The 25,000-nt window shown below is 43.9% G+C and overlaps 2 protein-coding genes across 4 annotated transcripts in view; both read left to right on the top strand.

The window, feature by feature from the left end:
- si:ch73-211e3.1 (neurogenic protein mastermind) overlaps positions 1-7,152 on the top strand; it is a 167,385-nt gene extending 160,233 nt beyond the window's left edge. Inside the window, exons 4-5 of the mRNA XM_063186662.1 lie at positions 2,717-2,789; positions 3,685-7,152. Coding sequence (XP_063042732.1) covers positions 2,717-2,789; positions 3,685-5,096 — 1,485 coding nt within the window. The 3' untranslated portion in view covers positions 5,097-7,152. The remainder of the gene's footprint in view (positions 1-2,716; positions 2,790-3,684) is intronic.
- Positions 7,153-17,404: 10,252 nt separating this feature from the next.
- The window catches only part of mtm1 (myotubularin 1), a 68,888-nt gene continuing 61,292 nt past the window's right edge, over positions 17,405-25,000 (top strand). For 2 of the 3 annotated variants that reach the window (XM_063186665.1, XM_063186663.1), the window contains exons 1-2: positions 17,405-17,478; positions 19,376-19,466. In XM_063186665.1, coding sequence (XP_063042735.1) covers positions 19,404-19,466 — 63 coding nt within the window. In that variant the 5' untranslated portion in view covers positions 17,405-17,478; positions 19,376-19,403. Of the gene's footprint in view, positions 17,483-19,375; positions 19,467-25,000 lie in introns of all 3 variants that reach the window. The other variant, XM_063186664.1, reaches the window with a different exon arrangement.

Genomic DNA, 25,000 nt, shown 5'->3' with positions numbered 1-25,000 from the left:
CCTTCGGACTACCAACTAAAAACGCTGTAGCCCTCCAAATTTTCCTATTGTTCCGGAAATGAAATTACGTTTCTCTCTCTATACCATGCCAGGACATAGATATACACAGGACTGACATTTACATACTGACATTAAAGTGCAAGACAGGACACGTAACAGTGACGAACTAGCAACAATAAAGTGATTAATAATAAAATAACAAGTAACAAGCAGCTGCTGGTCAGTATTACTCCTCTCCTCTCCAAACAAAAATAGAGGAACCTGAGTGTGATCTATTCATTACATTACATTACATCAGTATTTAGCAGACGCCTCTGTTCAAAGCGACTTACAAGGAGCAATTTAAACAAGAACAGGGTATGGCACAGTGTACAGTTACAACACTGATAGCATTGTCCTACAAGAGTAAAGAAGAGGACAATGCATTAAAAAGCTTTCTCGGAAGAGGTGAGTCTTCACTAGCTTCTTGAAGGTTGAAAGGGGTGACCCTGCTCTTGTAGCAACTGGTAGCTCATTCCACCATTGAGAAACAATGACAAAAAAAGTTTGGACTGGGGTTGCCTTGTGTGAGTAGAGGGCAAGGCTAAACGGTTGGTATTGGAGGAACGCCACACCCTTCGGGCATTTGGGCAGACACTGGTAGCCAATGCAGGTTGACATAAAGTGGCGTGACATGCGCCCTTTTGGGTTGGTTGTATTCCTTACATTGTCGTAATAGTTCAGAGATGCACATAAAAGGGAGACCGCGGTGTTTGGAAAATAACTTCTCTCTCTTCATGGTTCCCAACTCACCACTAAACACATACGCTAGTAGCTAGGTGTCATTATTTTGTGTTTGCTGTAGCTACTAGCATAACACAATCCTGCTAATTTATTCTCTTAATAGTTGTGCTGCCAGATATATAGTTATAGCTTAAACGTTATACAATAAAAAGTAAAACTAGAAAAGTTCATAGAGAGTGTTAGAGGTCTTTTGAGATCCCTCTTGCAATAATCTGCAGAGCTACATGAACTACTTCGTGTAAGACTATATTGCCTCTAAGGAAAAATGAAAAAAGGTCGCACCATGCATAGGTTTCTTTATTACACAGACGCGTTTGGCGCTCTCCGGAAGGCAGAGCGCCGAAACGCGTCTGTGTAATAAAGAAACCTATGCATGGTGCGACATTTTTTCATTTTTCAGTTTTACAATATTTTGGTCAGCACCCTTAAAAGGAAGAAAAAACTGTTGGATGACGCCTGCTCCAACCCTTATGAACTCTAAGGAGATGCAACCATGGTCTTATTTTAAAAGTAGTTCCTTATTAGACTTTGCTTGTTGTTGTTGTTACTGTTTGAAAGACCTTGTTGATTCCTTATAGAATAGAATGCAATGTAAAATCCCCATCAGGGAATGCTTGAAAGTTATTTTCTACAGAGGCAGAGTGCTATGATGACTACACAAACACTGAGTAAATCAAAACACATTAGGCTGCATTCCAATATGCGACCTCGCGTCCTCCACTTGTGCTTGTGGCCTCACGTTTTGCTGATGCCCCGCTTCTGCGGAGTAAACAAATAAGTTTCCCCTGCAGTCAGCCTAGCCAAAACTATTTTTGGGGGACTATTCTTCATTCACCATCCAGTTTGCAAATGAGAAAATTACTTTACAATTGAGCTTTTGCGAGATATTGAAATATAATGCTGTTGTCAGTGATGTCATCATGACGTATTACTTCCTGGTACGAGGCCACAAGCACAAGTGGAGGACGCAAGGTCGCATATTGGAATGCATCCACAGTCCTTCATCAGGGGGAGTACTGTATACCAGTGCTTATGTATGTATGCATGCATGTATGTGGCCTACATAGGAGCATGGTGATGGTCAGACTGTTCACATGCATTTGCGAGGGGATGGATGCATGGACTGTATGAATGATGTGTGTGTATGTAATGAAAAGTCTGCATATAGACTTATATGTGGGAAGTTGTTGTTTCTCCATATGTGTGTTTGTGTGACAGAGAGAGAGACAGACAGACAGACAGACAGACAGACAGACAGACAGACAGACAGACAGACAGACAGACAGACAGACAGACAGACAGAGAGAGAGAGACAGAGAGAGAGAGAGAGAGAGAGAGAGAGGGGGAAAGAGAGTGGTATATGTGTGTGCTTGCTAGAGCTGTAACAATATTGTATCGAATCGACAAATCGGGATACACAGAGTCACAATACTGTATCGTGATGCCAGAAAGCAGTATGGTGATACGCCCTTTCAACGTTCTGTTACCCTTCAGTCCAGAAAACAACCACATGATATGATGTGATGGTGCCTCCAAACTTCATATCAATATAAAAAAAACTTTAAGCTAAAAAAAAAGATGTTTAGTAACCTCATGTAACCTATATAAACGATCATCAAAAAGATACATTTTAAAAATCGTGGGATGTATCGAACCGTAGGTCAAGTATCGTAATACGAACCAAATCGTCAGTTGAATGTATCGTTACAGCCTTAGTGCGTGTGTACATGCGTGCGTGCGTGCGTGCGTGCGTGCATGCGTGCGTGCGTGCGTGCGTGCGTGCGTGTGTGCATGTGTGTGTGTGTGTGCTGGTATGTGTGGTGTTTCTCTGATGCTTTGGCACAGTCTCAGTGAAGTTCTCTCTCTCTCTCTCTCTCTCTCTCTCTCTCTCTATTTCTTTCTCTCTCTCTCTCTCTCTCTCTCTCTCTCTCAGGAGAAGCAAAGGCAGATGGAGCAGATGAATGGAGCGCCGATGACAGATTGCCAGCAGGTGGCGCCATTCCAAGGTATGTTTGAACCAAAAAAAAATCACAGTATTCCCAAAACCATATCAAACAGCTGCTACAGAGCTTACTTTTAATGCTTTTTGTCTCTCACTCCTGCTCTTTTTAAGTACTTAACGCACACAGCATGTTTGACTAAATCAGCCATATTGACAACTTTATTGTCACGGACTATAATGAAATTAAGATGGGTAGACGTGACGTTTATGTTTTCATTTACATGAATAATTATCCGCTGACTAAAATGAATTAAATGATTCCTGGCCTGTTAATGTTTAACATCTGTAGGTTGATGGTAATTGTCATGACTGAAACTTTATTTATTTTTTTCAAACTGGAAACACGGGTGATGACAGGCTTAGACCAGAGACATTTGTTTCCGAATGTTTTTTTTTGCACGGCCTGTTTTGAGTTACGGCTCATTCCTCCATCACAGATTTATGAAGTCATTCAGCCCCCGTTATGCCTTTGTTCTCTTCTGTGCCGCAGTGGACAGTACATGACTGGCATTACAATTTTTAATAATGAGATAAATGTCTGCAATTTTAGATGTAATGAAATTACAGAGTGCAGTGTCTAATTTGCCAAAATGATCATAAATGATAAATGATCATATGGTTATGATATGTGACGTGACGTGACGTGACGTGACGTGACGTGACATGATATGATATGATATGATATGATATGATATGATATGATATGATATGATATGATATGATATGATATGATATGATATGATATGATAACATTTGGCATGATATTGATATGACATGACATTGAAATGATATAATACGATATGACATGACATTATATGATGTTTCTATAGGATATAAGGATTATACGACATCTTAAGTGACAAACATTCTTCTTCCTCTTCCTCCTCTCCCCACTTCAGGCGGCGGAGGACGTCCCCTGCCTGGCGATTGCGGTGTTGGCGGCTACCCGGCACTGGGAGGCCCCCACCAGTCCAACCCCCCATCATCCATGCTGACGCACGGAGGCCTCCCTGGCCCAGCCAGTAGCCGCATGGGGCTGCCCCCCGGCCACCTGGGCCACCAGGTGGGGCCCTACAGTGCGGCAGTCATGGCCTCCAAGCAACAAGCCCTCTACCAGCAGCAGCAGCAGCAGGCGCAGCAGCAGCAGGAGTTCGGCATGGCCATGCGGCCAGCGCAAAGCATGATGGGAATGGGAGGTCCTCCGACGACGGCGAGGGCGGTCGGGATGCCGGCTCACCTGGTGGCGAGTCATCACGGGGCAGGCGTGCGGCTACCAGGGCCCCCCGGGATGGCGGCCGGTTCCGGTGCTGGTGTCGGTGTCGGCGGCGGGATGCCTACGCAGCACCTGCGGCAAGCTCTAAGCCATGGCGGCGGGGGCCTGCCTCCGCGGATGCTCCTCACTGCCCAACAACAGCAGCAGCAGCAGCAGCAGCAGGCCCAGCAGCAACACGCCCAGGCCCAGGCCCAGGCCCAGGCTCAAGCCCAAGCGCAGGCCCAGCAGCTGTGGCAGCAGCAACACGGCCCCCTCTCCCACATGGACCCTTCCAGCCACCCGGCCAACCACCCAGGCGGCTTCCCAGGCATGGCAGGGTGCACTGTACCCAGCTCTGCACTTCAACACCACCACCAGCAACAGCAGCAGCAGCAGCAGCAGCAGCAGGTTCTGCAGCGGACAGGCATGCCGGGCAACTTCGGACCCCACCAGTCGGGCCTCCCTCCCCGGCCGGTTCCCCCGAGCCAGATGCCCCCGGGCCTGGTGAACCGGCACCACATGCAAAGACTGCCCCCGGGCGCTGCTGCTGCTGCAACTACAGGGCAACCGCTGCCCTCTAGGGCTCTGCAGGCGTCCCTGCGTCTGCGCGGACCCCTCTCCGCCATGGCTGTCATGAAGCCGGGCGGTGGGCCGCCGTCTATGATGCACCACCCGGCGCACGGCCTGGCGCCCCCCAGCTACGCGTCGTCTGCAGCAGCTGCCCACGCTGCCCACGCCCACGCCGCTGCTGCTGCTGCCGCAGGCAAGCACCCAGGCCCCCAAGCACAGGGCTACGGGGGGCCCCCACCAGGACACAACCCAGGACACAAACTGCCCCCTTACGAGCACCTGACGCCAAGCCCCCAGCAGCATCACAGCAACGGGGGCATGTCGGGGCTCCCCAGGGGGTCGGCGATGGGGGTCGGTGGTGGTGGTGGTGGTGGTGGAGGGGGTCCGGTGGGCGAAGTGGACTTTATAGACACGCTCGTGGGCCCCACAGGGGACGACTGGCTCAACAACCTCACGATGATCGACGAGTACCTTGAACAGAACTCGTAGTCATTGGGCATCGCTCTCTTTTTGGTGTTGTTGTTGTTGAGGTTGTTGCGGAGCGTCACTTCAAAAACTGAAGACACTTGTTGTGATGTATACATGTTGCTGGAGCAGGACAGAGACACAAAGACTACCCCTCAATCATATGTAAAGCATTATTTCATCATCTGCTCATGTCATTCCAGCTGTTTCTCTACGTCTCTGTACCAAACAGGTCTTGCTATTCTAGGGAGTAGCGTGGCTGGGCATGTGTGCGATGGCCAGCCTCTCTCTCACAGTCACCTCCTCCCACAATTTCACACGCTCACTGTTTTATACAGTACAAGGTGCAGTTTCAGTCATATGTAGGTTTTGAAAGGGGTGGCAGTCCTCCCCTCTCAACACAAAATGCACTAAAAATCCTATGAGGAATTAGCAACCATGCTGCCGACATTCATTGTGTGCATACAAGCTAGTCCCAGTGCCATCCGTAATAGTAATTGGGTGAGAGGATACTTTGAAATTAATTTGGCCAAAAAAAGCAGTCGGCAATCCTACCTAATCACCAAACGCACTGGCAGATTTTAATTGGTGACACCGAATTTCTTCGCTTGGTTACAGCTTCATGTAAATTAGAGTAGCCATAGTTACTAATTGGCCAATGGGGGCACAGCAATCTGGCTTGCCACTGTTGCCGTGGTAATATCCATCACATTTCCAACCAGGAAGCTGCGTGCTGTAATGGCTGTTCATGTAAGGGGGCTTGCACTGTATATATAGTAACATATTTTGTAAAATAGTTTCTTTTTCATAAGCTGTAACATAAAAAAGTAAAAGCATATTTATACTCCCTTTTCTTGCAAAAAAATGTTTGGTTTCCTTTGTAAATAAATACAAAAATGGAATAAATATGGCAAAAAAAAACATGATCTGGTAAAGAGCGATGCAAAAAAGAACTTGAAATTATAGCAAGAACATTAATTGGTTTTGCATTAAGAGAATCTAATTGTGATTTGATTTGAAAAATATGAAACTAGTTAGTCCCCCCCCCCCTCAGTAATACTGTGTATTACAAATGAAATATTTGTTATGTTTTTGACATAACTCAGATCCTGGTACTTGAGTGTGACCCAGGGTGTTCTCCTTGGTTTTCTTTCCGTCATTTTTTTGTTCATGAGAATGAGAACACACATTTTTGCCACCTACCAGTACACCATTGTTGTGAAACTATTACAACACTACAAGGCTACTTCATATCCCACCACACCCAAGCAACAGGGCTGGACTTCGGGGAGAAATAGGACCTGGGCACTTTTGGCTTAAAGGGGCCCCTCATAATTAGCAGCGCAGAACAGACTCAGCGGTGGGCCTCACAAATTCATGGGCTTCTTTTTTCAGAAACATAAAAAAAACAATGTGGGTTTTTTTTTACATTTCTGAAAATAGGGGCCCACGAGGATGCGGGGCCCACCGGGAAATGCTCACTATGCCAGATGGCCAGTCCAGCCCACCCAACCAACCACAACAACAACATACAGTACTCCGTTCCTGCCCTCTGCACCAGAATTGTCCCTTTATGGTTCCTGTTGAACGGCCATTTATCAGACAATGCCACAGACACCAGTCTTGCTGTCTCCTGTTTGGCAGTGGCATCGGAAAAGCATGGCAGTTATATGGGACGTCTGTCTGTCCGCGACATACTGCAGTTGCTGCAGAGTAGAGGTGGGATCAGGGATGCTGACAGGCTTGGCCTGGCCCAGGACCAAGTCATTTGTAACCGCCCCCCACACTCTATACATATAATGTAATAGGGACACAATTCTGGGACCCCTCTGACTGCCTGAGCCCGGGTCGTCTGGCCCCTTTGTCTCTCCCATGTCAGCATCCCTGGGGTGAATTTCTCAAAAGAGAAGTTGTTAGCCTGTTAGCAACTTCGGTAGTTGCCAATGGGAAAATGCATTGAAAACAACAAAGTAGCTAATGTAGTAAGCAACTTCGGTTTCGAGAAATTCACCGCTGGGTTGTATTATGGAGGACTTGCTGAGTGATGAGAGCAGGGTTAATGGCTGGTGTGGTGTGGTGTTTTGTGGTGTGGAGTGGAGTGGTGGAGTGGTTGAGTCGGAGCTCTGGTGCTGTTTCCACGTAGCAGGATATTTTTTTAGCAGGGTATTTTTTTCTCCTGCTAGGTGTAAACGCAACATGTGGATAAAAAAATCCTCCATTGTAACAAATCCTCCATTGTAACAAATGCGTTTCAGACCCCTAAACAGGATATTTTTTTCTCCTGCTATTTTTTTCTCCTGCGGAGAAACGGAAACGGAAGGCCAAAACCAATGCAAAACCAATACAAGCAGGAGAAAAAAATATCCACATATAAAAATATCCAGCTACGTGGAAACGGCACCTCAATCTCAACCTAGTTCCTCCCAGCCTATGCTATTGCTTGTGGCCTCTTCTCCTCTAGGTGTTACCCCACCTCCACCGAGAAATCAATAAATGTTCCCCCGCTGTCAACCAAGGCAGACACAACTTTTAAAGGATGCTTTCCCTATTAAATTAAACACCCAGATTGCAGCAGAGATAATGTCCTTTGAATTGTGCTCTTGCGAGATATTAAACAAAACTTTGATCATCAATGACGTCAGATGAGACCTCAAACAACAGGAAAGGATAGGAGGTGCTACTTCAACGTGTACCCACCGTGTCCAGACGATGGGCTTTATTTGGGGAGATGTTGACAGGTGCTACCTGTTTTCACAATGCAGTACATATTGTTAGGGATGCTGACAGAGGGAGACAAAAGGATCAGTTGTCCCGTGCCCAGGAAGAGAGGGGCCCCAGAATTGGGTTCTCATAGCATTGCATGCATTGTGAGGGGGGCCCTTTCAGGTGATTTGTCCCGGGCCCAGTCAAAGCTGTCAGCGGCCCTGCATATTGTTATTATCACTGTGTTTTTCCTCTGTGTCCTTATGTCCTCACCGGAGACCCCAGTGGCATTGACTGGGGGGCTGAGGACACTGCCTGGCCCCACCTGACACGGGCAGGGGAGGGGGTGTCCATGGCAACTTTTTTGTTGTCTTTTGTTTTTTTTTCATGGCTTGATCCAGCCATGAAATAATATTATAGAGCAAAAAGGATTTTAAGTGTGCGGACTTCTCACTCCATGGCAACTTTTTTGTTGTCTTTTGTTTTTCATGGCTTGATCCAGCCATGAAATAATATAAGAGAGAAAAGGGATTTTAAGTGTTCACGGACTTCTCACTCCGAAAACTAGTCAGCCTTTGTCCTGTACGTTTTCCCGGGATGTGCACACTCTTCAACCCATCTCACTTGTGGCCTCCGGATTTGAGGCAAAACATCATTGACAAATCAAGGTTTATTCAATATCTCGCAGAAGCACAATTCAATGTTAATTTTCTCATTTGCTAGCAGGGATGTTGAATGGGGAAAAGTCCCATAAAAGTTGTTACGCCCCTGCTAACAGCGGGGAAAACATATTGTGTGCATTCCAATATGCGACCTTGCGTCCTCCACTTCCTCGTACCAGAAAGTAATACATCATGATGACATCACTGACAACAGCATTATATTGCAATATCTCACAAACTTTCAATTGTAAAGTAATGGTTGCTGAATGAAGAATAGTCCCCCAAAAATTGTTGTGGCTATGCTGACAATGGGAAAACTTAATTGTTTTCTCCACGGAGGCGGTGCATCAGCAAAATGTGAGGTCACAAGCCCAAGTGGAGGACGTGAGGTCACATATTGGAATGCACCCATTGTTTTCTTTATGGAGGTGGGGCGTCAAGGAAGCATGATGCCACTAGCACAGGGGTGCATCCCAATAGTGTCCTTGCCTCCTCCACTTATGCTTGTCTCCTCGTCCCGCCTCCTGGCCCCTCCTCCGTGGAGAAAACGATAAAGTTTCCCAGCTGTCAGCCTCGCCACAACAACTTTTGAGGGACTATTTTTCATTCACCATCCCAATTGCAAATGAGAAAAAAACTTTACAATTGAGCTTTTGCAAGATATTGAAATATAATGCTGTTGTCAGTGATGTCATCATGACGGGAAGCAAGTGGAGGAGGCAAGTGGAGGAGGCAAGGTCACATATTGGGATGCACCCTAGGTGAGAGGTTAGATCATGTGAAGGGGAAGTGAGAGCCAAATTAGGAAACTCCAACTCCCATTGTCATTGTGACACAGCACTCCACAGCACACAAGTGTTCACTGCACACAACAAAATTGCATGTATGCCTCACCCATGCAAGGGGGCAGCTCCTAATGGCGCCCCAAGGGAGTAGCACACCGGGATGGTACCATGCTTAGAGTACTTCAGTCGTGGAAGAGAGCACTGGTTAATTACTCCCCCCACCCAACCTGGCCAGTCGGGAGTCGAACCGGCAACCTTTGGCATATAAATCTGACGCCCTAACCGCTTACCCATGACTGCCCAGATAATGAGATGGAACCATGATTAATAACTACAGTAAAGCCCACCCTGGCTTTGCATACATTTCCCAGGACACACTGTGCCAGTTCAAGACTTCCCGAAATGCCCTTCATTTCTTTGTTGTTCAGGAGAAAGAAAATGAAAGCCATTATAATTTGTCAATATCTGTGATTATGATTTTTTTTTTGTCCTGATATTTTTTAGAATAAAATAATAAACTATGTAAATGGAAAACAATCTTCCTGCTGTCCTTCTCATCATTTCATAAGCGATACGTTTAAATTCCATAAAGCCACATTATAAATTCTCTTACTGAAATAGGCAACACTTGCACTGTTTTAGAGAATCAAAATAGCCTATATAATATTTCGTACTCACAACTCCCCTCGGTGTATCATGTAGGCCAGTTTTTCTCAAAGTGGGGCGTAAGCCCCCCTGGGGGGACGCGTGACATCTGATTTTGGATTTTTTTTTCTCCCAAGGAAATGATTTGCTGTCTCGCCAAGAAGTCAATAAGTTTAAAACCCTCACCAACATTATATTATTAATTGTCATGAATTTGAATACCATAGGAAATGAACACACATCTGCATTCGACAGTCTTTCTTTGTTTAATCTCCACCAGTCACCTTTCCTATGATTCGGCGCAGCGATTTTGCGATCAAAATCAGTCTGCGCGAGTACTGCTGTTGCTTGGGCGGGGGGGTACTCGGAAGCATTCAGACCCTCTGAAGGGGGGAATGATGGAAAAAGTTTGAGAACCACTGATGTAGGCCTATTAACAAAACATAATATAGTGTACTTATACTCTACATAATTTGATGAAGTCCAGTAAAAGACAATTTCACTGTAAAATGTGAAATATGTAATATTATCACGTAGGCATACCATTTCTTTATCATTTAAACCTCTCAGATTCCCACATTGCAAGTAGCCAATATGTTACAGGATGATTCAGTTCATATGTTGCACAAGGGCATGGACTCATCATAAGCCTTTGTCCTCTCTCTACTGCCAAGCGTATATCTCCCTCTAGTGGACACCTGAGATGGTGCATTGCTCCTGCACCAGACAAGGGCTGCGTTCCAATATGCGACCCTGCGTCCTCCACTTGTGCTTGTGGCCTTGTACCAGGAAGTAATTCGTCGTGATGACATCACTGACAACAGCATTATATTTCAATATATCGTAAAAGCTACATTGTAAGGTAATTTTCTCATTTGCAAACTGGATGGTGAATGAAGAATAGTCCCTCAAAAGTTGTTTTGGCTAGGCTGACAGCTGGGAAACTGAATTGTTTTCTCGGCGGGGCCAGGAGGCGGGGCAAGGCCACAAGCACAAGTGGAGGACGCAAGGTTGCATATTGGAATGCACTAATCTCTGCCTCTCTGTAGGTCAGACGAGGGCATGCTGGCCAATGGACCTCAAGCCCAGTAGTAAGTAGTCCAAAAAAAGTCCAAAGAAAGACATAAATCTTTGTGTGCGTCTTAATATGTGACCTTGCCTCCTCCACTTGCGCTTGTCTCCTCGCCTCGCCTCCTTGCCCCTCCTCCGTGGAGAAAACGAAAAGTTTCCAAGCTGTCAGCCTAGCCACAACAACTTTTGAGGGACTGTTTTTCATTCACCATAACAATTGCAAAAGACTCTACAATTGAGCTTTTGCAAGATATTGAAATATAATGCTGTTGTCAGTGATGTCATCATGACGAGAAGCAAGTGGAGGAGGCAAGTGGAGGAGGCAAGGTCCCATATTAAGATGCACTCTTTGTGTTAGGTGGAATGCACCTGCTAACTTGACATACACTACATAGCCTACAGTAGGACTACTGGCCTACAGTAGGACCCTGCCGTGGCCAACCGGTGGGGCACTCGCCTGCCATGCGGCTGACCCGGGTTCAATTCCCAGCCCGGGTCCCATGGGTGCCGATAGGGAGGAAAAGGTGCTACGGATTCTAAGGGCCCATGCACTGACAGCACTGACAGCACTGACAGGGGCCCTTGAGGGGGCCCAAAATTGGAATCTTTCAAGGGGCGCAAAAATTCTGGTGGCGCCCCTGCCGGGTCCTTTTGCCGACACGTCCCCGTCTCTCTCCCAGTTCACTTTCTGTCCACCTCTCCCACTGTCCTATGAAATAAAGACCAAAAAAATATCTTCCTTAAAAAAGAAAGTATTGTGGAGCAGAATACCAACAACAGGGAAAGAGCATGTGAGTATTGTTGGTGGATTGATTGGATTGGATTGATTGTTGGTGGAATTTCATGGCTTCACATGTCCAGGTTTGCATCCCAGTCATGGATAAAAGGTTAGGGCATCAGACTTGTATCCCAAAGGTTGCCGGTTTGACTCCCGACCCGCCAGGTTGGTGGGGGGAGTAACTAACCACTGCTGTCCCCCATCCTCCTCCATGATTGAGGTACCCTGAGCATGGTACAGTCCCGCCGCACTGCTGCTTTGGGGTGCCATTGGGGGCTGCCCCCTTGCATGGGTGTGGCATAAATGCAATTTCGTTGAGTGCAGTGTGGGCTTTTACGCTTTCACATAGGACACAAGTAAACTAAATTTCAGAGATTATGTTAATATCTCATGTGCTAGTGTAAAATAATGGGCTGACATTAAACATGGGCATTTTCAAACTTTGATTAGAATAGAATAGAATATAATAGAATATAATAATAGAATAGAATAGAATAGAATAGAATAGAATAGAATAGCTTGCCTCAATGCACATCTAAACTCAATGGACGACTTCTCATTCCTCAGGTAGAATATTGTGAAATTGCATAGTAATTACCGGTAAGAGGACAATGCACAAACCGCACATCATTCGCTATGTTTGCTTGGATATTGGACAATGATGAGAGCAATGAACTTACAACGCTGTTGCTTATTGAAACAGTTTTGTCTGCCAATCCAAAATTAATTACTTGTAATAATGACTCACATTGAGGCTATTGGATGAGGCCATCCCAGTCTGGGACCATGCAGTGATAACTGAAAACTGATTAATTGACATGCTAGGCCCATTCTATAGTCAATTGACCACCACAGGCTCTCTACATGATCCACAAGAGCATGCTGTTATAAATTGTATTTGGCATGAGAAATAAACAGCATTGTGGTCTCAGCTGTACAGCCAACAGGTTTTTTTTTTTGTAAAACATTCCCAACGAGGTGTAACATAGCAGAAGTTTACAAACAAAATAAAACATGAAGCTGGGCTGGACTAGTAATCTGGCATACAGGGCATTTTCCAAGTGGTCCACGGTCCTATAATACAGTGGACTGAGCTATATATAATAATAGAAAAGCAGGATGATGTGAAAATGCTAAATGAAGTCTAGACAGAGTCAATATTTGGGTGTGCTGTAAACATTTGTGAGCTGGTCAGGGTCGAGGCCAGATATGACTGCAGCATAGGGCCCCCCAACTGTCAGGGAGGCCCCAATAGGCCAAAGGAATTTAAAGGAAAAGCCGAATTGTCTTGTAGTAACTTATAGTAGGCCTATAAATTAGTCTGTCATCTTTAATGGATTGTCAAATCTGGTTAATACCATACTGAACTAGTTGCAATATGCTTTCTTCTTGGGTCTGAATGATGCTGTCAATACACATAGTTTTATTGCATTCTGTGGGGACCTACAGCAAGCTTTAGACTAGGGTCCCTGGCCATCTTAATCCGTCCCTGGGGTAAGAGGCCTATTCCAAGACATCACGAAGGCCTGGCCCGGATTGCATTGCATGATTCCATGATAGTGAGTCAAAATGGCTATAGCCTATATGTTAATCTTAGCCAAACACACACTCTCTTATGGGTCAAAGTGGCTAGTAAGTTGGTCTTTCCTACCAGGCAAACTGAAATTTCACCAGCATTTGGCTTCTTGGCTGGTGTTAATTTAAAGCCCTGCCTATATCTAAAACTGTTGTATGTATCTAAAAGCATACATGAGAACACTTCAGTACTTCAAATACAGTCTGAGGCACACATAGAATCATAATTCACTGGAACATTTTTGGTTGGTTTCGCCAATACGCAGGGGTGGGTATTAGCAAGGGTTTCATGATTCAATGCGCCTCACGATACACATTCCACGATGTGATACTATATGATATATATGATAATATTTTAATACATGTATTATTGCGATTCATTGCGATATTTTCTTCAGTAAATGCATCTTACTGGCTAGTTGCTGTGAAGCATTTATAAGTCAATTAATCTGGAAACAGAAATATTACTCTTTACTGAAAATAATAACCAGTGGCACATTCCACACATGATGTTTGTTTTTTTTTGTTTTTTTTTAACTTTTTTATTATTATTAAATAGTCAAATTTTGGAATCATGAATCAATGTAGTATATTGTGAAAATAAGTATTGCAATACATTGTCATAAATCATTGCAATAGGCTATATTGTAAAAATAAGTATCGCGATCATGACAACTTCTTTTTCACACCCCTAATTGGCAACTTGGCCATTCCAGTGGTAGAAAATGAGGAGAGGTAGGCCTGAGGATTGCACCTTAAGATCCTATGTCTGAAATCTGATTCGAAGATGTTATAGCCTATGTTGTCCAGATACAGTCGATAAGGTCCACATAAGGTCAAATATTCAAGGTAAATATTTGGTTGGAAATATTTTTTAGTGCCAGACAACATGGTGGAGAAAGTATTGCATAAAACATTGCAAAATGCAATGTTACATTCCAGTAGGCCTATACCATTATTACAATTTTCATTTAGCCTTGTTAAAATGCCATGTGAAAACAACATTGAGAGTAGGCCTACATGAATGATGTACTCTAGAACAGGGCTATTCAAATGGCAGCCATGGGGCCCCCCAGAACCCCCTTGAAATACAGAATTGTTTTGGAATTTAGAGATAAAAGTACGGTTCCGTATCGCGCTGAAACAGGACACGGGGCGTTAAAATGCAGGAAATTATATCCAAGAAATGCTAAACTTTCTAGGAAAGGACCCAGACCCCCCACCTCAATGAAGTGTCCCGTATTTCAGTCTAGGCCTACTGTGTATTAAAGACATCATGGATTGGCAAGATGTTGTTAAAGGTGCCCTATTATGCTATTTAGAATAACTTTCATTGTTAATATTTTGCTTCACTGTGGTTAGTGGAGTTGATTTTGAATGATCACTTGTTTTCATGTCCATTATTTTTTATCATTGTGTACATGCACCCTACGCCGCCTGTTTGAAACGCGTGGAAGTGCAGAATGTTAGACCCTTCAACATTCTGAAATCTCGACGCAGCATGGAGCGTTTCATCAAGCATTCTATTACTAATATTACGTCAGCAGCACAGCTGTTTTTGTCCTGGAATCCAACCCTGTAGCCTATGTCTAAAGTTGACAGCCAAATAGTTCACCCAATGTCCACAATTAATCTCAAAAGGACGCATCAAGTCCCACGTTGTTATTTGTGCACCTGTGTCATTTGCTGAAACCCAGTCCCTATCCAATGCGAGTCTTCCGTGCATGGGCTTCAGTTTGATTTCAAAATCGCTTGGGACAATTAGGCTGCCATTAATCTGAGAAGGGTTGAAAGTGCTGGGTACAGGCTATTGCTTCCGATTTGAGGTTTCATGAAATAATACGCATATTGCATATGATGCGTAATAACGCGATTGTGACCATATTAAAAAAAAACAAAAAAAACTAATAGCCATCTGCGCTGTCTTGTTTATTTCTGATATCCTGCGCTGAAGAATCTTTATCTCAAACATTATTAACGCAACAGTAGGGGCCTGATTGGTTAACCCGCTGTCTAGCCTTGCATACTGTAGCCCTAAAGTTGAAGTTATCAGCCAAGTTTACTGCTCGCAAACAGACAAGTGTCGCGCTGGTCTAGGTGGGAGAAGTCTAGATCTGCTGTTGACAGGTGGAAATGTGAAGACACAAAGAATGTTCTGGGATTGAAATCAGATCACATTCCCTTGTTAATGACAAGTTAACCTTCACAAAATAGGCTATCCAATAAGCTAATCATCTGCAATTGCTGTACACAGTTCAAAGGATAGGCATATTTATTCAGCGAAGTTGTGGACATTTTCTTCGCTCCCGCGGCAGCCCCCATCTGGCTGTCAAAGACGCAGTCCGACATTGAAAGAGTGCGCCCCAGTAAGACAAGGGCACGACTTGTCGGACTCAAACCTATCAATTCAACGTCTGTCAGTGATATCGTGACACCCTATTTGTGATATGAACTCCGTGTTCAAATTCGTCCTGTGGTCTATTTGCAAGCCAGACTGAATAGGCTACTGAGCGCACGCGTTCTTGGCTTTTAAAAATGAGTTCCTGTTTGCTCGTTGTCTGTAGGCGTAATGCACAATGGTGATAGGCTATGCTTCATAAAAATACATTTCAAGGTATTTTCAGGTGCATGGTTTCATTTTAGTAACTGCATTTCTATTTAGTCCCCGGCAAAAAATGATGCGCCCACTGGATTGGAAGCGCAATGGGCAGTCCTCGATGGATTGGTTTCATACTGGGTCTTATAATAACGCCTAGGCCTAGTCTCGGTTTCGTGTTTTTTTTTGTTCGCATTTATCGACAGGACAGGATTTTTTATATAACAATAGGCCCTATCCGTTTCAGTTTCATTATTTTTGGCATGCCGCCCGACGACTCGACCAGTTTTAAACGACGTCAAGCCAATATCCACGTTGCTCTTGCAGATGAACAAAACTGCATTGCATTTTAATTACTGAATTGTAGCCTACGCATAGCCTATACTAACTGGCTAATCCTTGCCAACATTGCTGATGCAAACGGCTTCTGGTAATGTCGTGATACCTATTTGGATAACATCAGCGCACTCTTCTATTAATGTTGTGCTTCAAGCGGCAATACAAGTGTAGGGTTTTCACATCTTACCAAACAAAAGTTAGTCTTGCCAACAGTATATGCAAAACGGCCCTGAAGCGAATAGAGAGAGAAAGGAGAGATTCGAGTCTTTCACCCACTTGGAAGTGTTTTTGGATTCTCTCAGTGCGCAACTGCGTTAACGCGTTCTGCCTGTTTTCGACCTTCCTCTCAACTGTTTCTGACCCGTTAGCCATAGGCCTACCAACCGGTATTTTATCAATGTAAAATGCAGCTTTAATATCACAAAATGAAACAAAAATATATAACTTGGGCCACAGGTGAGTGTAGCCTCCAGTCTAGACCGATGCTGTAGCCTATTGACGGAGCCGATTTATGAATTGAAAAAAAAACATGCGTAATGGAATAAACTTGTGGATGGCGAAATCCTACACTATCCTTGTAGGCTACACTATTTACACTATTTTGTACACTGAGTGGTGTATTCACAAATAGGATACATCTCATCACAATACTGTCAAATTCAGATAGGCCTAGGCTATGTGGCTGCGATGAACAAATGCGCATTAGGTCTACTGTCTCTGCAATGGTCTGTGACATCGTCAACACTCCATCCCATAAGCAGCAATGTTAGGTACAGCATGACGTAGACCCGTACCGGAAACAAAAACTATAGAATGTTGAAAACCCAACCACGCGTTCTCTGACAGTTGAGAAATAGCGTTCCTGCGGCAGAGAAATTCTCCCCCAAGAGGCCAATTTGTGAAATGCAGCTTTCACCAAGCTTTTACATACAGCAGATGCTGTGTAACCCAATAAATGGGTAGTGGACATGAAAAAGCATAATAGGACCCCTTTAAATGATAAACAACATGCCAGACATTTGCATTTGTAAAATACAAAATACCCAGGACACAGACTAAAAAGGTTGAAGCTGTAAAATCTGAAGAAAAAAATGAAACTCAGAAATACATGTCCCTACTTTCCCTGTTGTGCTCATTTTGACAAGCATCCAATCAGATGCATGGCCGCTGTCACATGACTCGGAGTGAGCTCTTCCTACGGTGCTGCAAAACAGACAGACGAATTCGGGAACGGAGTAATCGTTGATTGTGGGTAAGTAAGTGCATATTTAATCCAAAAGTTAAAATCAATGAATTTTATATGATGTCTTTAAGCGATTGGTCAAGGACATGTGTGCCTAAAATCATGTTTCATTGTAGAACAGTAGTTAGAAAGCTGTCGCTGTGTTAGGCCCAAGCTATTTCCTGGTCCCATTGCTAGTCCAATGCACCAGCCCTGTTGGCTGTCCCAACTCTTGACGGATTAGGCAGAAGTTGTAAAAGTTGCAATTTCGCACGTTTAAAGGGATTGTTTAGTTCTCAGCCGCAAAATCGGATGTTGTCAGATCCAGTGGCTTCGTGTTATGCTTTGAAAGATCAGCTAGTTTAGCAAGGGCATTGTTTTTTTATGCTTTTATTGTAATCGTTTCAAACATCCAAAGTTAGCTAGCAGGCACGCACTGCTTGGGACTTCGTTGGACCTGGACAAGGGGGACCAGTCTCCCGAAACTGAACGTTTGAACACATTTGGTCCGGATGTGGGTTTAGCCTGTATTGGTGTATTTCGTGCCTGACTGGTGAGATACCGTGGAAAGGTTTGTAATGCATCGTTTCGGGCTGCTACATTTTTGTTTGTTTCACTTCAACTTGTAATGACAACAGGTCGTTTGGTGGTCGGCCATAGCCATTTACTTGAAAGTTCCCAACGGAGAAATTGGCATCTCTCGAACATCGCTTGCTGTAGGACTAGGTCTTCGGCGTACCGTTTCCATATTTATCAGCAACGTCCTAGAGTTGTTTTGAACGAACCTGTACAGCGAAGCCTCCCATCTACATAACACAGCATAGCCTATTTTGTCATGTTCTGCTGTGAGCTTTATAGGTTTCCCTTGTTCACGTGCAGCTTGTCATGATGACTCAAAGGTTGGATGCGGTAGCTTGGTTCCAGCAGGTCAGGGAAGACCCCCTCATCAAATTACCAAGCCGCTCCAATTTTATATTTAGGTCTGTGTCATCTCCTCTCCCTGGTCCATAGACTGAGTATGTCAGACGCCTTATACAGTCGTATCCTGCTGATATTTCTCCGGGTATAAATTTGTCAGTGAATGCCTCGAAGTATTTTATTCTCAGTCACACGGGCAGGGCAACGTTAGCATGAAACAGCTGTAGTCATAATTACAGGCGACGCCGCTAAATTTAGATTAACGCGAAGTGCTAACCATAAGCTCTGACTCGAGGACTTGCTGTGAAGAGGGACTTTTGCTTCATTTTACGGACTGATCCACGAATAGGGTCCTCCACAAGTGTTTTAGCCAGTCACTAAAAAGAGACTTGTGTTCAACAGGCATTGTGTTGCTACCTCCACAATACCACAACAGGTGTCATGCACACGCCTTTTGTACGCTCTCTAAAAGTCAGACCTCATTTCCATTCTTGTCGCACATTGAGTTGATTGAAACCGACTTCAAATAAGCACAGAGCTTGTTAGAGAACCACTGTCCCAGGAGAATGCTACATTTTCCACATCAGTATCCAATCTAGCAGACCATAACAAGAAGCTGTGGGCCTACTGTACACACCGGCATCCTCATAGTTGGACATGGATGGTTAAATCAAGCAGTGATGTGTATTGTCTGAAGAAAGGCAGGCAAAAAAAGCTTATGAATGAATGTGCATTTAGTTTTAATTGCATAATTGCATGAGCCTGTTTATTATTATTCACCATCTCCATCTCTGTCTCTCTCTCTCTCTTTCTCTGCCTGACACACATGCGTACAAATGTTCCTCCCCTCTTATGCCTCTCATATGTTTCATTCTCTCTCATCCACTCATTCTCTCTCTCTCTCTTTCTCTCTCTCTCTCTCTCTCTCTCTCTCTCTCTCTCTCTCTCTCTCTCTCTCTCTCTCTCTCTCTCTCTCTCTCTCTCTCTCTCTCTCTCTCTCTCGTTTCAGTGCCAGTGGAAGAAGCACTCCCTGAGCTATGGCCTCGGCTTCCATACCGTACAACTCCAGTAGCCCCCTGGAGAACAGCTCCAGTCAGAACGTGAGTACTATTTGTCAGAAGGACTTAACGCACATGCCTAACTTTTAAGAGTGTGGGTTTTTGAACAGTCTATAAAAGGAATGAGTTCTATAACAATGCAAGATTCTAAAATTCCAAAGTCTATTGAATGACGCCCACAATTCTGTAGAACTTTCACTGCCCGAACATTCCCGTCACACCGGTGTGACCGTACACTCTTAAAGGCTAATATATACAGTGCCCTCCATAATTATTGGCACCCCTGGTTGAGATGTGTTTTTTAGCTTCCAATTATTTATTTTTTTTCTAAATAATATGGGACCTTAATGGAAAAAAAGAGAAAAATCCAACCTTCAATACAAGTGCATTTATTCAGTGGGGAAAAAATCCCACATAAAGAAATAATTATTTGACATTAAATAATGTGTGTCACAATTATTAGCACCCCTGGTGTTAATATTTTGTACAACCCCCTTTTGCCAACAAAACAGCACCTAATCTTCTCCTATAATGTTTCACAAGATGGGAAAAGACAGAAAGAGGGATCTTCAGCCATTCCTCTTTGCAGAATCTCTCTAAATCATCCAGAGACCTGGGTCCTCTCCTCTGTACTCTCCTCTTCAGCTCACCCCACAGGTTCTCAATGGGGTTGAGGTCAGGGGACTGAGATGGCCATGGGAGGAGCTTGATTTTGTGTCTGGTGAACCATTTCTGTGTAGATTTGGCCATATGTGTAGGGTCATTGTCTTGCTGAAAGACCCAGTGACGACCCAGCTTCAGCTTTCGGGCAGAGGGCAACAGATTTTGATTTAAAATGTCCTGGTATTTCAAAGCATTCATGATGCCATGCACCCTAACAAGGTTCCCAGGGCCTTTGGAAGCGAAACAGCCCCACAGCATCACTGACCCACCCCCATACTTCACAGTGGGTATGAGGTGCTTTTCAGCATGCGCATCTTTCGTGGTACGCCAGACCCACTTAGAGTGTTTGTTGCCAAAAAGCTCAATCTTGGTCTCATCTGACCAAAGCACACGGTCCCAGTTGAAGCCCCAATACCGCTTGGCGAACTCCAGACGCTTGCGTTTATGATTGTGAGTGAGGAAAGGTTTTCTCCGTGCATGCCTCCCAAACAGCTTGTTGGACAGCGCCTGATGGTTGATTTGGAGACTTTGTGACCCCAGGATGCTACCATTTGTTGTAATTCTGTAACAGTGAGCTTTGGAGATCTTTTGATTTCTCTTACCATCCTCCTCACTGTGCGTGGTGGCAAAATAAACTTGGGTCCTCGTCCAGGCTTGTTTACCACTGTTCCAGTTGTTTTGAACTTCTTAATTATTCCTCTCACAGTGGATATGGGCAGCTGCAGTTGAGTGGCAATCTTCTTGTAGCCTCTGCCTGACCTGTGAAGGTCGACGCACATCTGCCTCACTTGTATGCTGTGTTCCTTTGTCTTTCCCATGTTTAAGAGTGGATAAGAGAAATGGCCTCGGTGTCACGTCATATTTATACCCCAGGGAAACAGGAAGTGATGAATTACTAATTAAATGTTCCTACATACTCTGGTAAACTTTGTAAACTACTGTAGAAATGACAGAAATGCTTCAATTATATTTATTCCCTGGGAATTGTTAAGGGTGCCAATAATTGTGGAACAGGTGATTTAATGAAAAATAATTATTTTTTAGTCAGGGATTTTTTTATTTTCTTACAATTCATTTGAGTTGAAGGCTACATTTTCCTACAATTTTCAGTGTGACAGTATTCTTCTGCAATAAACACTGAATTTATTTTAAGGCTTTTAACACATCTCAACCAGGGGTGCCAATAATTATGGAGGGCACTGTATAAACACACACACACACACACACACACACACACACACACACACACACACACACACACACACACACACACACACACACACACACACACACACACACAAATGTGCATGTCCTCACAAAATGTTAATAATATCGAATGTAATAGTAGTCTCATTATAACTTCTTTGAAGTACTTAACTCACCGCCCTAATATAAAAAAACCCACTAAAACAAGTGTTCACACACTTGTGTGTATGCTCACATTATGTTAAAAACAATATCAATGGCAATACCATATCATCAATGTACCAAATGTAATAATTGCCCATAACTGCTTGTGAAGGAATGTTATTATTACCCATAAGACATGGTAATACCAACTTTGCTGTGATGTGGAAACAACTTGGTCCTTTACTGCTTACTGTAATGTTGACTTATCTCTGCCATTTTTTACGCAAGTGGGTCTTTGGAGAAGCAAAAAAAGTCATGTCATCTCAGTGCAAGTGTGTGTGCGTGTGCGTGTGTGCATTCTCAGTTGGCTTGCATCAACTATATTTCATGACTTATCATAGGCTATACTATTTTGCACGACTTTATGGCTTATAATTATTTATTAACGTAAGCCTTATATTCAGGCCTGGCTATCTTATTGCTACATGCTACTACTACAGGTGCAACACTCAGCCCTTTGCTCCCCTTTCCCTTTCCTCCCCTTTTGTGTCTTTTGAAAACCGGGCACTGAACCCAACACAGCTTCCTGTCTCTGCCGCCCCCCACCCCTCTCTCTCACATATACACACACACACTCTCTCTGCAGAGTCGAATTTAACACCCATGGCATGGAAGATACTCTCTTCACTAAAAAAAGGACTTTGTTTGCTATGGCTTTTGGCTTTGGCTGTGGCTTAGCTTGTGAGAAAGCGGCCGTAGTGTAGTGTAGGTTAGCTGTACACTTAGGGACTTCATGAATTAGCGATGAGCATCAGTGGCCATCAATAGAGACGGCTTTGCTGTCACCGTGTGTGTACCGTGCAGCAGAGCCGCTGACAGCCTTGACTGGGCCCAGGACAACGTCACGTGAAAGGGCCCCCTTCTCAATACATAGAATAGAATAGACTTAATTGACATGCCAGCATGATCTGTCTTTGGTCTCACTGTATGAAAACGTATATATGGGCATTAATTCCGTGGCCTTTTCCTACAGTTGGTCTCGCCGGCATAATGACAGGAATAGCTTAACTACACGATAACAACATTGCCATAGCAGCATATAGCATAGCAGCGCATAGCATAGCAGGTTAAGACGTGGGCATTAATAATAATAATAATAATAATAATAATTGTATTTGTATAGCACTGTGTCATACAAGGCATGTAACTCAAAGTGCTTAACAAATGGGAAAAAAAACATTGTTAGAGATAGATTTAAAAGGAGAGGTATAGAGGAGAGGCAGAAATAGCAGGAAGGCAGAGGAAGAAGAGATAGACAGAGATTGTAGAGTCATAAGGTCAACGTAGGTTAGGACCAGGATTCTTAGATGCGTAAGGTCCATAGTGGCTGGGCCTATCATAAGTCATAGATAGTCACACAGAGATTGGGCGCTCAGGTGCGGCCCCTGGTGGCATCAGGGGTGAGGAAAAACTCCCTTTCGCTTGATTCATAGTTTGTAAACATAGTTTGTTTCATTATTACCTATTGGTGACAATAAGGTTTATAGTACTTGCTCTGCATGAAAGGGTTAAATGCAGACGGAACTGCTTAGCAGCCTGCCATTCAGCGACTAGTGTTAGAGAGGTGGTTGAACTCAACTCGGAATAGTAATGTAGTAGATTAGATTAGATTAGATTATACTTTATTATCATGCAAGCATGAAAATTGCCTTTGGTCTCACAGGGTAAAAGACAGGATATAAACACAGATAGACACAAATGGACAGAAAACACACATACAAATGCTGCATCCACCCCCCTCCGGTACTTAAATGGCAATAGCTAACCAGGAGTGCGTTTCTCCAAACCGTCGTCGTGTCATTTCCCATTGGCAACCTACTAAGTTGCTAACTGGTTAGTAACGATGCTTTCGAGAAACGGGGTCCACCTCAGGATGGCTGATGTCTTGGACAGGTAGGGGTGGGTATTGGCAAAGGGTTCATGATTCGATGCGCATCACGATACACATGCCACGATGCGATTCTATCACGATGCATTGCGATTCATGTACTACTGTGATGCATTGCGATATTTACTTCAGAAAATGTGTAAGAATGCAGCTTATTTTTGTCAGTTGCTGTGTGGTGTTCATAAGTTGATTCATTCTATTTAAGCATTTTATCATCTGGGAGAGAGCTTACATCACAACAGAAATATTACCTACTCTCTACTGAACAAAATCAACCCGTGGCAAATAGAATTTTATTGTTATCAAATAATCAATTGTCATGAATCCATGCAGTATATTGAGAAAATAAGTATCACGATACCTTGTCATGAATCGATGCATTGTATCGTGAAAGTAAGTATTGCGATGCATCGATATGACGATTATTTTGCACACCCCTATGGACAGGTGTAAGTAGAAATATTGAGAGTGTGCATTTTTGTCCTATTTTAGAGAATTGTTTCGTAGTTATGTTACTGGCGACTGTGTGAGTAGCTCTGTGTGTGGATTGTAGTGTAGCCTCTGCTTTTGCCATGTTTTCCTTATTCTGAACCAGCATAGTTAGGAGTGTTTTTTTCTGTTTTGTTTTTTTGTACAAATGGATTTAATCACGAGACGTGGTAAAAGTCATCAACAAATGTCGTGTGAAGATCATGTGTGTCTCTCTGCGGTCTCCAGACTTCCAAAATGGGTCAGGTTACTCCGGCCACTGTTCTGTGAAGATTACACACGATGAAACACAAGACACACATGCCGTGTTGCCACAATTTTACGCTCTTGCGTTCCGCTCTTGTCACATTTTCCCTTTCGCCTGGTGACTTTGTGAGAGAAGAAGGACTCAAATGCAAACCATTTTGGGAGAGGAGGTTGCTCGTCATACTTTTGTCCACAGAATTTCCTTTTTAAATCTCCCTACCATGTATACAATACAATACAATACAACCTTTATGCTAAAAACATACATGGCTCCAGTAGCTTTTGAACGGAATACATCTTTCGAGTGTTGTATACTTGTTTTTAACTGATGACAAGCACAGAAGTTGTGGTGAAAGAAATGAAATGATGTCAGTGTCAAGAGTGTGTGTCCGTCCATCGTCTCAAACTTCCAAAATAGCTCATGTTACTCGGCTATGTTACTGTTTCTGTGAAAACAAAACAACACAGAGGTGTAGACTGATGATTTTTTTGCCGCATATGTGTACACACTGCCTGTGTGTGTGTGTGTGTGTGTGTAATGTGTGTGTGTGTGTGTGTGTGTGTGTGTTGTCGTGTGTATACACTGTGTGTGTGTGTGTGTAATGTGTGTGTGTGTGTGTGTGTGTGTGTGTGTGTGTGTGTGTGTGTGTGTGTGTGTGTGTGTGTGTGTGTGTGTGTGTGTGTGTGTGTGTGTGTGTGTGTGTGTGTGTGTGTGTGTGTGTGTGTGTGTGTGTGTGTGTGTGTGTAATGTGTGTGTGTGTGTGTGTGTGTGTAATGTGTGTGTGTGTGTGCGTTGTCGTGTGCCATTCAGGGGCAGTGCTGTGGCAGACGAACCCCCCCCCCAAGGGTGGAAAAAGCATTACAGAGTTCGCTCGTTCAC

Source organism: Engraulis encrasicolus, chromosome 21 (assembly GCF_034702125.1).
Source record: "Engraulis encrasicolus isolate BLACKSEA-1 chromosome 21, IST_EnEncr_1.0, whole genome shotgun sequence".
Taxonomy (NCBI): Eukaryota; Metazoa; Chordata; class Actinopteri; order Clupeiformes; family Engraulidae; genus Engraulis; species Engraulis encrasicolus.
The sequence above is the reverse complement of the archived record's forward strand: the minus strand, read 5'-3'. Positions and strand labels throughout refer to the sequence as shown.